Source organism: Adelges cooleyi, unplaced genomic scaffold (assembly GCF_023614345.1).
Source record: "Adelges cooleyi isolate 19-005CV unplaced genomic scaffold, UGA_ACOO_1.1 ACOO_flye_CR_arks_rails_tigmint_CR_PRNA_30, whole genome shotgun sequence".
Lineage (NCBI taxonomy): Eukaryota > Metazoa > Arthropoda > Insecta > Hemiptera > Adelgidae > Adelges > Adelges cooleyi.
Genome location: NW_026095971.1, coordinates 22646360 through 22660699, shown reverse-complemented (window position 1 = coordinate 22660699; position 14340 = coordinate 22646360). Strand labels below are relative to the sequence as shown.

At 33.1% G+C, this 14340-nt stretch overlaps 1 protein-coding gene across 2 annotated transcripts; it reads right to left on the bottom strand.

The window, feature by feature from the left end:
- Positions 1-255: 255 nt before the first annotated feature.
- On the bottom strand, positions 256-12474 carry LOC126838621 (transmembrane protein 131-like). Of its 2 annotated transcripts, XM_050573172.1 has the most exons (26): positions 11530-12474; positions 10527-10588; positions 9658-9692; positions 9205-9297; positions 8589-8700; positions 8396-8518; positions 8148-8311; positions 7878-8055; positions 7691-7796; positions 7127-7395; positions 6724-6897; positions 6382-6621; positions 6120-6314; positions 5825-6044; positions 5124-5270; positions 4780-5029; positions 4491-4703; positions 4170-4315; positions 3938-4104; positions 3097-3515; positions 2846-3014; positions 2625-2773; positions 1194-2107; positions 833-931; positions 599-762; positions 256-428 (listed from the first exon to the last, which is right to left on the bottom strand). In XM_050573172.1, exons 1-25 carry the CDS (start codon positions 11654-11656, stop codon positions 611-613), a joined length of 4923 nt encoding a protein of 1640 aa, XP_050429129.1. In that variant the 5' UTR covers positions 11657-12474; the 3' UTR covers positions 256-428; positions 599-610. The 2 variants fall into 2 exon arrangements, with proteins under 2 accessions (XP_050429129.1, XP_050429128.1); XM_050573171.1 differs by having other exon boundaries at positions 256-762.
- Between the last annotated feature and the right edge of the window lie 1866 nt (positions 12475-14340).

The window sequence follows — 14340 nt, the reverse complement described above, 5'->3', positions numbered from 1 at the left end:
TTTCGTTTGAACGAGGAAGACTTTTAACAGTCCACATCAAACTCTAATTTTGTATTTAATTTAAAGTACTGGGTTCGTTCCCCAAACCAATGTGCGAAACAAACATTGTCAGCCTCGTCTCAAACTTTAATACCTACATTGCAAGTCTTTCATAGATTACAGTGAAAGCAAATCATAATAAGAGGTAAGAAATATTACAAAAAAAAAAGGTGGTTTGAACTATTAATAATATAATAATAAACAACATCGGGTAAGTTTTAAAAAGTCTTACGTTTTTATTACTTTTACTCAGACAGTTAATGAAGAAGGAAAAACACAATTTAATAACAAAGTAAAAACAAACAAGTTACCTAAAAAGTCGTGCTCATGTAGATTTTCAGATATTCAACACCAATTAAAATAGTCTTAACTTTCAAATACGTTATTGCCTAAAAAATACAATCGAAAACTTTCATTGTTGCAAATTATCTAAATTTTTAAAAACTAGGTTTATGTATAACTACTTGGGCAGTGTTTTTTTTTTTTTTGTTAACATGAATATGAAATCTATAATGAATATCAAACCTAAGTAAAATGGTAAGAAATAACATGTATATACGTGTAATGCACTTTAAGTTCCAATTTTTGGGTCACGATCTTTATCGCCTTGCACAGAAACTGGCCCCCAAACAAATGATGTCCACAAGTTGTATCCAGGATCATCGGGTGAAAATGGCATCAAGTCAGTGGAGTTGTCAGCGTTTGGTTTTGTTATTGCATTATCTAAAATAAAAATACAAATATCAAAATTACACATTTACACATTTGTTTATCAATGGAATTTTAAACGCACCTGTAGATTCTTGTTTTGACGGCCCGGCTAAATCTGTATCTGTATTGGTGTTGGTAGTCTTGTCTTCTTGCTTCCTATCTCGACCAGAACCCACAGGACCTGCACAATAAATAAATGGGATACATAATATAATATATCGTACTTTCAATAAGCATAAGGTACGTTATGATAATTTTGGGACTAATTTGACATCACTAACGAATCGTTGAATGTCTTTTGTCTAATAATCCTCAAACTAGAACATGCCAAATATGACCTCTGATCTGATATATAATTATATATAAAAATAATATTTGGTCAAATCTCTCTGCGTAATGCCTAAGCAAGCACCTACTTGATTTCTACAATAAGTACGACTTACCGTGCTTGTTTGTGATTGCTGGTGTGATATCAATATGAATATCATCAGAGTTTTGATTTAAAACCGTAACTTTTTTCTCCACTTCTGGCTGCGGCGGCGGCTCAGACTTTTTTTTGTAAGTCAACAAACATTCTTGTTTATTAGTCATTGGCTGTGTCGTCACGTCTTTGATTTTTGGTTTTGCTACTACTTCGAGCGAATTACACCTTTCTGGTACTTTTGATTTAACAACATTGGGCACTGGAGTTGCGGGTGGCAATGAGGATTTCCTTTCGGGCTTGTTCTTTTTTTTCATGTATTTGTACTCAGCAAGCAATCCATCATCTTCACTTATACATTTCTTCGAAACAACTGGACGAGGCGTTATGGCATGTTCCTTTTCGATTTTATTTGAAAACGGTAAAGGTTTTGGCTTTGGCATATTGTATTTTTCAATCGCTCGTTCTTGCAGCATACCTTGTACAGAAGCTATGGCTGGCTTTTTAGGGAGAACAATCTGGTATGGTGCGACAGAAGCTATAGGCTTTTTAATAATGTCCGGTATGGTCGGACTCAACAACGCCGTATGTGATACTGGACTATGCGTTTGCTTTGTACTCGGAAGGTTCACGGCCGAAGACTTTTTATTGCTCTTTCCAAGAAACTTCATCATCTTTGTATCCGACACCTTAGGTTCTGGAGAGGTTTTTCGTGTCTCCTCTATAGCTGCTTTATCTGTAATGGCGGGTAATATTTCTTCAAAATATTTAGCTGCATTCATAGCTTTTTTATGTTTTCTCCAATTATCCACGGGTTTTAAGCCAAATTGTTTTTTTAATAACTTCTCAGCTCGTCTACGGTTCTCCATTTCGAATTTGAGCTCGTCTACTTTGGAACTTTTGTTAGTTTGAGAATCCATTGGCGATGTAGGTGACCTGTGCAAAATAAATAATGTTATTATAACTTAAAGCGATAAAATCAAAAAACTGTGAGGGTTTACGGGAAAAAGTTTGTGGTTTCTCTGTGTTTGCTCCCCATGCCGGCACAGAGAATATATATTCCAGCAGGGCGAGCCATACAGAACATCGTACTAAACATTATGCTTCGATGCGAATCTTCGATAAATCATTGTATTGGCAATAAAAATGTTTGAATTTTTTTCATACATTATAGGCACACCTTAGTTGTCCTTCAGTCTAATTTTCAACCTCAAATCCCAAATCTACCTGATAATTTGTGGGGTTTTACACCACTATATCTAAGCAACTTTACAAACTAATTCGACTATTTTTCAGAAAAGTATAGCGTGTTGAATTTCAAGTTTAAAATATTATCTACGGAGATAAAAAAAATTATATATACATATATCATTTGTAAAAACAATACTTTCTCAGCTTTGCATCGAAGCTAAACATAATCATTTACGTTAATCAGTTGGAATAATGAATTTACTTATTCCTGGTGATTTGCCACGAAGTAATATGAGTGTATTTTTGATTGGGGCTATCATCAAACGCTGCTTGACTTAAATATTTTCTCTTTATTTTTTCTTTAGGTTGACCGTCGACCAAATGCGACCTACTACGATCTTTTTCAGGTTTCTGAAAAAATTTTCACATACACCTCAAATTATTATCTATAAACAATTAAAAAACGAATAATAAATTTTATACATGTTCCGGTTCGGGTTCTGGTTCTGTACTTGGCAACATGAAACTCCAAATCGGTGTAGTATCTGAAGGTCTCACATAACTATTCTCACTTTGTGAAATACCTAGCGACGATGGATCGGGCATTAGTTCAGCTCGTTTTTCATCATTACCTTCTTTGTGCTTAGAATTTCTGTAATTATACAATGGTATATATAGTATTAATAAAACGTCAATAGTCATTTATATGTAAATTGAAAATTGTTGACATTTACTTGTATTCAATTTTCTTAGCATTTGTCGCGTACGTTAAGGCGGCAGCCTGCAAAGATCGTTTACCATTTGCTATTGAAGAACAAGCCTGTCCCAACGCATTCGACAACAAGTCACGATCTAGCGTATGCATCGCAGCTAATGGAACCACGTAAGAAATCAATATGAGTATTATAAATGAAAAAATTATAGCATGATGAGCTATAGGTTCCCATTTCGGACGATTCCATCCGTTTCCCATGTGAAATTCATTCCACGTATAATGATGACCACAAAGTTCCCATTCCGAAGGTACAATGCCCCATAATTGATATACAACGACACGAGAAAAAATTTCTGAATTGATATTTTCTTCGACAGCTATCTCCAGTTGACGTAGTACATGTCTTAATGATAAATCGGAAGTAAACTCCACAGACACCTGTTGAAATTATTCATATATATACACACTTGAATTCCATAAAGGTAATTCTTACAATTATAGAGTGAAACCTGTTTAAGACAAACCTATAAATATGTTTATTAGTCCATCTTAAACACGTTTTTTTGTGTGGCGTACACAGTATAAATTAGACATTACAATATATACAGGGTATATCTAAATTAAAAATTCCCCCCCCCCCCAAATAAATAGATGGGAGTAGTATATTCATTGGTCTTCACAGCCGTGGGTACATAATAATAATAAAAAAAGTTACGTTCGACTTAAATATACATTCTGTACATAGGTAATGCAACATTGTTATACGTGTGTAAACAATCAATACATACATTTTATAATATCGGCAAATTAATAATTAATAAAATTATTTTAATATAAAATCTGAATTTACTAAAACATACCTCTTTGGATTGATTGGGCAAAAGAACAAATTTCTTACACTCCGATATACTGAATCCATAACCTTTGCAAAGATTATTATTTATCGCCATCGAAGTGATTTTAACTGGATTTTTCCCAAAGTTTTTTATTAGAAAAATTCTGGTCTCTGAAGGCAGTTCTGTTTTATCTAAAAAGACAACATTCAAATAGAGAATAAAACTTATTATTTTACATTATAGTTGAAATATTTACTTTTGCTACATATAACTTCAGTCATATGACTAGATTGAAAATCGAAAACGAATGGAAGAGTTTTTCTAATAGGCCCCCCAATTGCTAGCACAGGATAAGCACCCATGCCCTTAAGTAAAATACTCTCAAGAATTGATACATCATTTCTGTAAAAAAAAAAAAAAAATGAATTAATATAAATACAAATTATTTAGGTACACAAATCTGTGTATAAATATGTATTTAATTGATATTAATTTGTTAAGGTACAGCAGAAGATGTGACATAATTATTTATTCTAGTTTTTACACCGAAACGAAAAACTAGTATACAAAAACTTACCTAATGAATAGAATAGATGTACTAACACCAGTTTTTTTCGGCTGAAACCTTACTAATATCTCAATTTCTTTCTGTGGAGGCAAAGTAAACAACATAGTTTTATTGTGTGGCACGTACACAGAGTTTTTCACATTCAATTCTTTTTTTCGGTAAGGACTAGTGTCATTTAACACTAGTTCCCAATCGTTTCGCGAGGACAATAAAGAGTTGACCCTGTAAAAATATTTATTTTCTAATCTCCGTACAATTGTTTAATTCAATATTTTGTTTTAGTAAAAAATGATCGTACTCGTGTTCGTATAAGTCAATGAACTCTGTGATGTTACACCAGTATGGGTCAGGATACATAGCCAAGTGCAACGTTAAATTTTGACTGTGAAATGTGTTCTTGATGACAATCTTTTGATAATAGGGACTACCATTCACTTCTATAGTGGGTAGTTCAAATGTAGTTTGCTGTCGGTTTTCGCCTGGTTCTTGAATAAATTTTGGCCACTTTAAATGAAGGTGAACACTAAATTGACAAGTCTCGGGACCACCTGAAAGGAATTAGTAAAAAATAGATACCGTAAATAATATCTAAAAAAAAAATTACAAAATTTTTAAAAAATTTTTTTTTTTAATGTAACTCACCCGTTTCCAAAGTGAATTGGTGTTTGAAGGTTCGATTGTCTTCTTCGGCGTAATATTTTCCCATCTTACGATAAAACCAAGAAAAATCCATATAACTAGTCTCGGATGAATTTGTTAGTTGCAAACTCGATAGCCACATGGCTCTTTCTAAAATATTTATCAAGCAAAATTGTTATTTTAATTTTATCTACTAATACAAAAGTATTCAAAATGTTGCGTCGCAGCTCCCAGGGGCGTGGCGTGTGTCGGTCAAGGGAGCAGTTATGAATTTATGTATACCGTAGTGGAGAATTAAGGGGAACGGAAAGCGTCAAAATGTACATAAAAATAAAAACTAAAACGGAAAGTGACTTTCTGAAGTGTCAAGAAATGTTTTTGTTTTAGTTTACTATATTCTCTCGATGGAGGCTAAGAGTAATTTTTTATCAAACTTCGCCATAACTCGGAGAAAAAGTTACTTTAAAAGTTTATATAACTAGAAAATCTTAGTATTTTTTCACTTTAAAATTAGTTGGCATAATTCAATTTGCAAGTAGATTCATTTTTTTTAAATATTGCCTACCCTTTGCCTCTTAATAAATAGCGCTTTCCGTTCTCCTTAATAATCTGGGTAAGGAGTCGTCGGATGAAGAAGTTTGAATACCAATGCACTACTAAGCAATGACTGATCGTTATGAAATATAATGGTGTATAATAATAACCGGCTTTATTAAACAGCCCAATCCAACTAGTCGAGTTCTTATGGTGTACAGGAATCCATTCAATGTGTCCTACTAAAGACACCATTTGAGGTTGAATCAACGAAGGTCTTGCTGGTACAAATCGGACGTTCTCACTGACAAATTCACTAGTAACCGATGTTAAGGCCAACGTTCTATCCATCCACGACATTACATTTACTTCTGCGGTACAAACAGCTCCCTTTAAAGAAAACCACAGTAATTAGTCTCCAAGTGTATAGTCTCTAGTGTAAATAATCTCTAATAATGCACTTACTGGATGACAGTTTTCAAACATCAGTGGTTCTGCAATTACTTGTAAATTTCTATCAAAGACAGACACCTTAAGTGGCATACTATATTGTTGGTGCTGAGATTGGATCCATATCTTTACAGTTAAATTTTGATCTGGATTGGGCGTAGACACCAATAATTGAAATATTGCATAATGATTCGCCAGCAATACCATGGGCTGTGATGATTTTAAAAATTGTTAAAAAATATAATAAAAGAAATAGTAGTTTTTTAAAACAACTTACAGGCGGTATGCGGTTTTCTCGTACCATGGGCCGCGACCAACTGTCTGCATTGCTGCGGCGCATGGATATATTGAATTCTCCTGTTTCAACCAAAGTTAGTGTAACGTGAGGCGCATATGTAGTTCCCCAATCTTTGATTTTTAGAGCAACTGGATTTTCATTGGCCACTACGATATAAGTGTGACGAGGAGAACTAATTCTAATAGGAGGTAACGTAATAAGGTTGGTAGCTGGTAAAACCTAAATTAGAAATTAAAGACGACGGTTGTTAGGTTTTTTTTTTATTAATTTAAAGCATAAAGTTGTATTGGAAAGCTACTATTTGTATCATCTATTGCTCACTTGTGTTAGTTGTCCGTCGTAAACCATCATAGGAATTATAAAATCTGAAGCGTTTGTTTTGAATTCTAAGTATGAAATTAAATCCATTTTAATGTTGTTAGGATTTACATAAGCAACTCGAAACAATGTTTTCTTTTGGCCCGGTTTCAAAACTACAGGATTGAAGTCTCTTATCTAAAATTTAAAAAGTCATTGTAACTATATTATATACAATTATACAGTAAAACCCATTGAAATTGTTTCTATTTTTTTACTTTTACAGTTTATTTTTGTTATAATTATATGTAGGTAAGTGATTTTTTTTTCCTCAACAAAAATTTAGTCATGTTATTTTTTTAAATGGGTAACAACAGGATTTCACTGTACATGAAAATAAACTACATAATAATATAATGATACATACCTTGAAATACTGAGTAGCGTTTTTGGGAACTGCTACGTGTGAAATGGCAACAGAAGTAGTTGAAAAATTATTAAACAATGAAAATGTTTTGATAATACTAGTCGAATGGATAGCTTTGGACATAACAAAATGCAAGGCGTCTTCCTCGTACTTTAAATCGCCTACAAGCGTCCTTCCTTGATATGGTATATAAAATTCACTGCCCTTATTGCACTTCACGGTAAACTGTCCGAAATATGTTTCCCCGTGTGAGTACCCCAAATAATCCCCTGTAATAAACAACATTATTATGAGTATACTCTATAAATAATTAATTATTAATATACAATAGAAACCAACAGGGTGTACAGTAAAGTATAAAGTAAGGAAAGATGGGTGGTAAAGACAATTGTTAAATCTAAAAATGATTTCATCACAATCAAACGTTTGTCTATGTGAATCTGTGCATAGTAAGAAACCGACATAGCCAAAAAACTAGTTAAGAATAATGAATTAGAAATCTAGACCATTGAAACAAAGAACAGTATAAACTACAGAAAATTCTAATACGTCTTCAATACTTACAGTAGTATCTAACATGAGCAATGTGACTAGCGGTACAGGCTTGCGCAGGTATTTCTATTTCATTGGGAAACTCCACGGTCACAAAGTGCGAATCGGATGTAACGTTCTTGAAACACAACACAAAAGGTAATTGTATAGGTACCAAAATATTTTAGGAATTAATGTACATGTTTAGAAAAATGTTTACCTTTACAATAATACTAGACTTGGCGGAATTACACAAATTTATCTCTTTTGAAATGAACAAGCCGTTTTTACTAGCAACGCCAAAGTCGATCATATGATCTGAGCTATACAGGCCCGGTTTTGAAACCATTAAAATATTTACAGGAACATTTATATAATCATCATTACTCAATAACAACCTGTTGATGTTGTCAAAATTAAATCAATATGATATTTTCTAACTATAATATATATTACGAGTATTACTCGAGCATAAATCATTTTTACTAACCCAACATTAGTCGTATGGTTTTTCTTTGAACGTCCAGAGAATATAAATTGAATAACAGGTTTTTTTTGAAATGGCATAATGTCCCAAACACTTCTTTGATCTTCCATTTTTGCAGACATTAATTTTAAACTAAAGCCTGGTCCACCTCCAAATACTTTCACAACCTAGTTATGAAGATGAAAAACGTTCAGAGTAAAACAAGTAAATTATATCGGTATACTGATTTATACATTTTTTTCTGTACTAACTTTTAATGTTTCTGGATATGGGTTAAATATTGAAATTGGAACTGCTAATGATGCTCTTAATGGTAATACTAGATTATTTAGTTTAGGAATTTTGTACAAATCTAATTTATCTTGGTATTTCTCCTGAAACACAAAATCAATATATTGTCAATATTTATAATTATATATTTTTTAATTCAATGTTTTATATTACCGGAGTATTTTTTAGTAAGTCTTCGTACAGTGTTATAGGCATTACTTGACCCATAATTGAACTTTTATTATTTTGAGGATTTTTCGGGGCGAAATAATAAATTTTACCTGGTCTACGATTACAACATAAGACAAAAAATAATAATTAATAGGTACATAAAAATAACAAGTTATTTATTTTTTTGAATTTTTTTATTGCACGCGTTAACAAAAGCTAACATAAAAATGTTAGAAATTGTCTAAAGGGTTCCGATGCCAGCCGATCTATTCAGGGGCAAAATGTAGACAAATTTTGCACAAAAACTTGTTTCACTACATTTTAATTAAGTGTACATCAACTTACTTTCAAGTTAATTTGTATTGACCATAATTAACTTTTAATGCATAAAATTATTTGTATACCAGTAACAGCAATTTGAATGGTGAAAATTTGCTCTAGACTTTAATTTGTCTTTTGTCGTTTTACCAAAATTTTTTTTTTATAAAATTCCAATTACACAACGGAATTCTATCTCTTTCCCAGGAAGACATGTTTTTGAGCAATTAAAAATCCACCGGCACCGGGTGCATTAACAATAATAATATGATAAAGAAAATAATTGTAATCTGGTAATTACCCCATAAATGATGTACCGACTTTGTAATCATCAGTTCCTGCTGAATCAGTGCTAATATTTATAACAATTAAATTTGGATCTTTAGCTTCATCTCTAGAACATTATATAAATACGTCATATTATTTCAAGCATAACTGAATTTTATTTCATACACAACATCAAAATATCGTAATTGGTGGATACAAAAAGGCGCATACATTTAAATTTACTTATTAATAAAACTATATTAAAAAAAAAAATTGTATTACATTCCCTTAGTTACTACCATGTTACATAGCCGAAAATGGTTCTTAGTCGCTAGGACAAGCCAAGTTACACGGTCTAAGCACTTAAGACTACAATTTATGGTTATAAATAAGATATATTGAACTGACATTGGTTAAATTTTATTTTATTTAGTAATTCAGTAACTGTATGTTTCAATTTATTTACAAATTAACAGCTATAACTTACTGTGATGATATAGGTTGATCACTAGAAGACGTATCCTAAAAAAAAAAAAAATTAATGATTTCTAAAGTTAATACATGAATAATTAAAAAAAAATAATAATCATAGGCAACTAGGGTTTCATAGTAAGAGGAGAGCAATAAGATAATACCAAGAACCAAAGTTTGGGGATCAGAAGGGGGCCCTTATCCTTCACACCTTTAATGAGAAAAAATAAATACCACCAAACTATATAATAAAATTAAGATATATTATTAATATGGTACAAATATACATCCACTGCCCACATCCTTTTCTAAAATTATTTTTATTTTGTATTTTCATGTTTTAAAAAAATATAACTTATGGGGAGGAGGGCGCGTTCACTTCTGTCGCCACTTCCATTAAATTCTACAAACCCCACCCCTCAATTTGAGTATGGAATTAAATATACTAAGTTTTTGGACATTTGAAAATCTAAGATAAAACTACAAATCATGTAAAAATGTAATTACAATTTTTTTTTTTTAGGAAAATTTAAAAAAGAAAAAATTATTTAATTATGAGCAAATGGGGAGATGTTAACCCTTTATCAGTAGACACTCAGTGATGTAGTGAACTATAAGAAAACATTTAAAAATGAAAAACTTACAAATTGACATGTTGACAATCAATATAATGACGTATTAAATAACCCTGAACAAAATGTGTCGTAAAGAAATTAAGATAGACCCTTTTGCTTTTCAAGTATTATTAATAAAAAAAACTTACTAAACATATATATATTCTGTTTCACTAAAAAATGCACACATTCACCACTACGACTCACTGTTTTCTGGTGCCTGTGCTATGTCCATAGATATGCCTATAAAAATAATATTTAGTGTACTTACTTTACTTGAATGCTGTCCAATATCTTTCACAACATAAGGAGCATGTTGAGACTGAATATACACTGAAAATAAATAATGAAATGTAATTATTCCACATTTGTTTGTGAGTAAAATAGATAATTATTACACCAGTTTAGTTAGAGCAAAGCAAATATATAAGTAACTAACCTAACGAAAAATCTAAGAAAAAATTCTTATTATTTCTAAAATATAGTATTTTTTTTTTTTTTAAGTTTACTTCTAACTTAATAAATTTTATTGTAGACAAAAAATTTTGAACATGTTCTTCGAAAAAATATACTCTTCGGTTTCAATTTATTTTTTTGCTACCGATTTATTTGAGACTATTTTAAATGTGATTGACTAAAACGACGTGGATCATAATATAAATTGGAATCGACAAATATTAAAGTATATGTGAGTCAGTGGCGTATTTACAGGTGGTGATCAGTGTGATATATTATCTTCCAGAGCCTTGATTTTTAAAAAATATATTATTATTATTAATGTTAAATAGAAATCTTTTCTTGTTAAGTAAAAGTTTAGAATGGAAGACCGCAAAAAATTTGTTTTTATTATAATATTAGGTGAAGTAGTATATTTTTATACTAAAAGGTAAAGAAGAGTAAATTTTAATAATAGTTTTTTACTTGATAATCACTTTTAGAAATGGATACGGAATAATTTTTTTTTATTAATTGAGACTTGAAATCAACTTTACTGTGGATAAAAATTTACCCCGATGATAAAATATAGTTGTGTGACTGACGCGAACAGTTTACTCGAGTCACACTTGAATTATCCGAAAACCGTCCGTCTGATGGAGGGTTCAAGAAAATAAATCACGGTTCACATTTTTTGTTTGGGCCACAAGGGAGCCAGGGGGAAATTTTTTTTTGTTGCCCCCATCATTCCCTAGGAGAAAATTGTAAATACGCTACCGACAAGATCGGTTCACCAGCAATCGGGGGGTTAGACGGTAACAATAAATAATAATTCTTACCTGAATCGTGATGGTAAGACAACGTAGGCGCCTGACTGCACGCCAACGGCACTAGACCGATACTTGAGTACATTACTACTACAACTACAACTAGACGAACACTGGACTTGAGTAAAATAGAGATCATGGTTTTCCGTACGAAGAGTAGTCTCGTCGACTGTCGTTGTGTAAAGAAGAAAATGAAAGAAGGAAAGAAGAGGAAACGGGCGAGAAGAGAAGAACACCGCTAAGTCGGGGGGGAAACGCAAAAAGTACCGAGCGTGAAACACCACAAAGGACCACCACCACTTGTAAGAAGTGTCGAACCCGGAATTGTTGGCAACATGAACGTCGCGCGACCCCGCGCAAAATGGGGCAGGGGGTGGTTTTTTTTTGGAATTTCAATTTTTGGGATTTACAAACGGCCGGAGCAAAAACAATTATTTATATCGGGTTCGGCGCGGCGTACAGGCCGAGTTTTCGCGCGTTACAATCGGATCCGAGAACGGGCAGCAGCAGCAGCAACACCGAGTAGCCACCAGGACCAGCTGAGTGTGCTGTGGATGTATATTATTGTGTTTTGCAGGAGTTATTGATCTGTTTGTGATACGGCGAGCGTGCGCGGCGCGGAGGCCACCGCCGGACCGTACCGCCGCGGCATATTTCTCCGGTAGACTCGGTCACCGCGCTAAGTCCACCTGCCGCCGCCGCCGCCGCCAAAGGGGGTGGTGTGCCAAAGTGGCGGAGAGACCGTTAATTATTTAAATACCTAATAAGTATTATCGTTTTTCCCGTAGTGATGTACTGCGCTATGCTTTGCCGCGGTGCCGATAACCGGATGTACACCCGCTGCGTAGAAAATATTTCAAATAACAAAATAATTAATAATAAAAAGGAAAAAACCGAAGCTTATAAAAATTTGTTTTTTGTTTTCCCCCGCACTACCTCGTACCAGTTGCCGCCGCCGCCGCCGACGCCGGTCGAAACGCACGTGCCGTTATCACACGGTTTTTATTATCACATAATATTAACAACAAACCACGGTTATTATCAAATTTTAATTGTTATTATTTCTTTCCCCCCCCCCATCCCTTCTTATCGTTTGTTTAAGCCGTCGCTGACCGTGATGACTACCTACCTATGTCGTATTAAAGATTTACGGGTTTAGCTGGACTTTGGTGTGTGGTATTGCTCACCGATTTCGTGCCTTACCCATTGGAAAACCCAAGATTAAGACACACGGCGGTGCGCTCTAGTGGAATTTTCACAAACCACACGGCACACGGCAGGCGTTCGGATTTTCAGATTCAAATTTTTGAAATCAAGGTGGATGCTGTAAATTCTTAGCTTGCCGAAAGCTAAGCAACGCACCTCGGCTAAGAGACGTGAGACACAATAATTTTGACCTTAAGAGGGTTAAGATGATTTCCTGATGGCCGGGGGGGGGGGGCAGGCAGGCGTGAGCCGGTACTAGGAGCAGAGTGGCTGTTGACAGGGAGTCGGTTTGGTTATGCCATTAATTGTAAATAATAAATGGTAAATGTGTAATAATCGACGGTTATAAATTATAATATTGTCACTAGGTCCTTAGTAAATGACCTCCCAATATCTACTGTCCGTTATTAAATACAAAATACAAAAATGCCAGCTGGTAAGGTAAAATAGCTAACCGAGGAAGCTGTTGCAGTCCGTTTCAAATGTTTACTCCTTATTCTTAAATCTAAAATGTACATATTATCCATATTTGCTCTGGAGTACATAAAAAAAAAATTTTTTTTGATGACATATGATGTTATCTGAAATTGTAACGCCTTTGCGATTAGATATATAATACCAGGAAAATGATAAAAAACCGATAATGCAATTATCGCAACTTTTGTAATTTGTATTTTATTAGTAATATTGTTTTGACAAGTGAGCGTTGCCGATGAGTAATACTCTGCCACCGACAAACAGTACATAATATACATAGTTTTTAATAGCTATATTATGTAATTTTTATTAGAACTTCGTGTACCGTTTTCTAGATGTTCTAGGCATTAATTAAATCTGTAGTCAAACTTTTTTATTTATTAAGGAAACCACAAAGAAACGGAAAATTACACTTGATCGTAGTAAATTGCAACAGGTGTATAAAAAATAATTGCATTATGTTGTTGACACAATATAGCTTATTGGTAACAATGGCAACTAACCTCACCTAACCTAACAGAAAATAAAATGAAATAGAATTTTAGACAAATTCTTGCCTCGTCTGTTTCTTTATTTTGGCTTTTTAGGTGTTCAATGCTTTTATCGGTATTTGTATTTTCACCGTTAAAGATTCGTATCATAGCGTTTGTTTGAAAATGATTTTAACACTTTCATTTGAAGGGTACAAGGAAAGAACCAGCAGTCACTTTTTAAAAATGACAATTTTTCGTTATAAAATTCGTTTTGACACAAAACAAATCGGTTCTTTATTTTTAAGCACGATTAAAAACAAAAATATACAATTTTTTTTTAAAGTTTTAAGTATTCCTTTAACATTTTTTAGCATTACTTAAACATGTTTTTCTTAGATTAGAAAAAAGTGACTGCTGGTTTTTTCCCTGTACCCTTCATTTATAATAATTCCTAAAAATCTATGACCCTCCCGAACCCAATTTGTTCAGTTATCGCTATGCCCCTACCCCACTGTACTGGCTTTTTAAAATTAATGGTCAATTTTTTTTTTTGGTAAAACGGCTCATTCAAAGTCTATCAGAACTCCACAATGTGTGCTTTGATTTCGATTCTGTAAAACAAGAAGTCTCTTGTGTCAAAGAGATTTACTTATTTACATAGCTCATC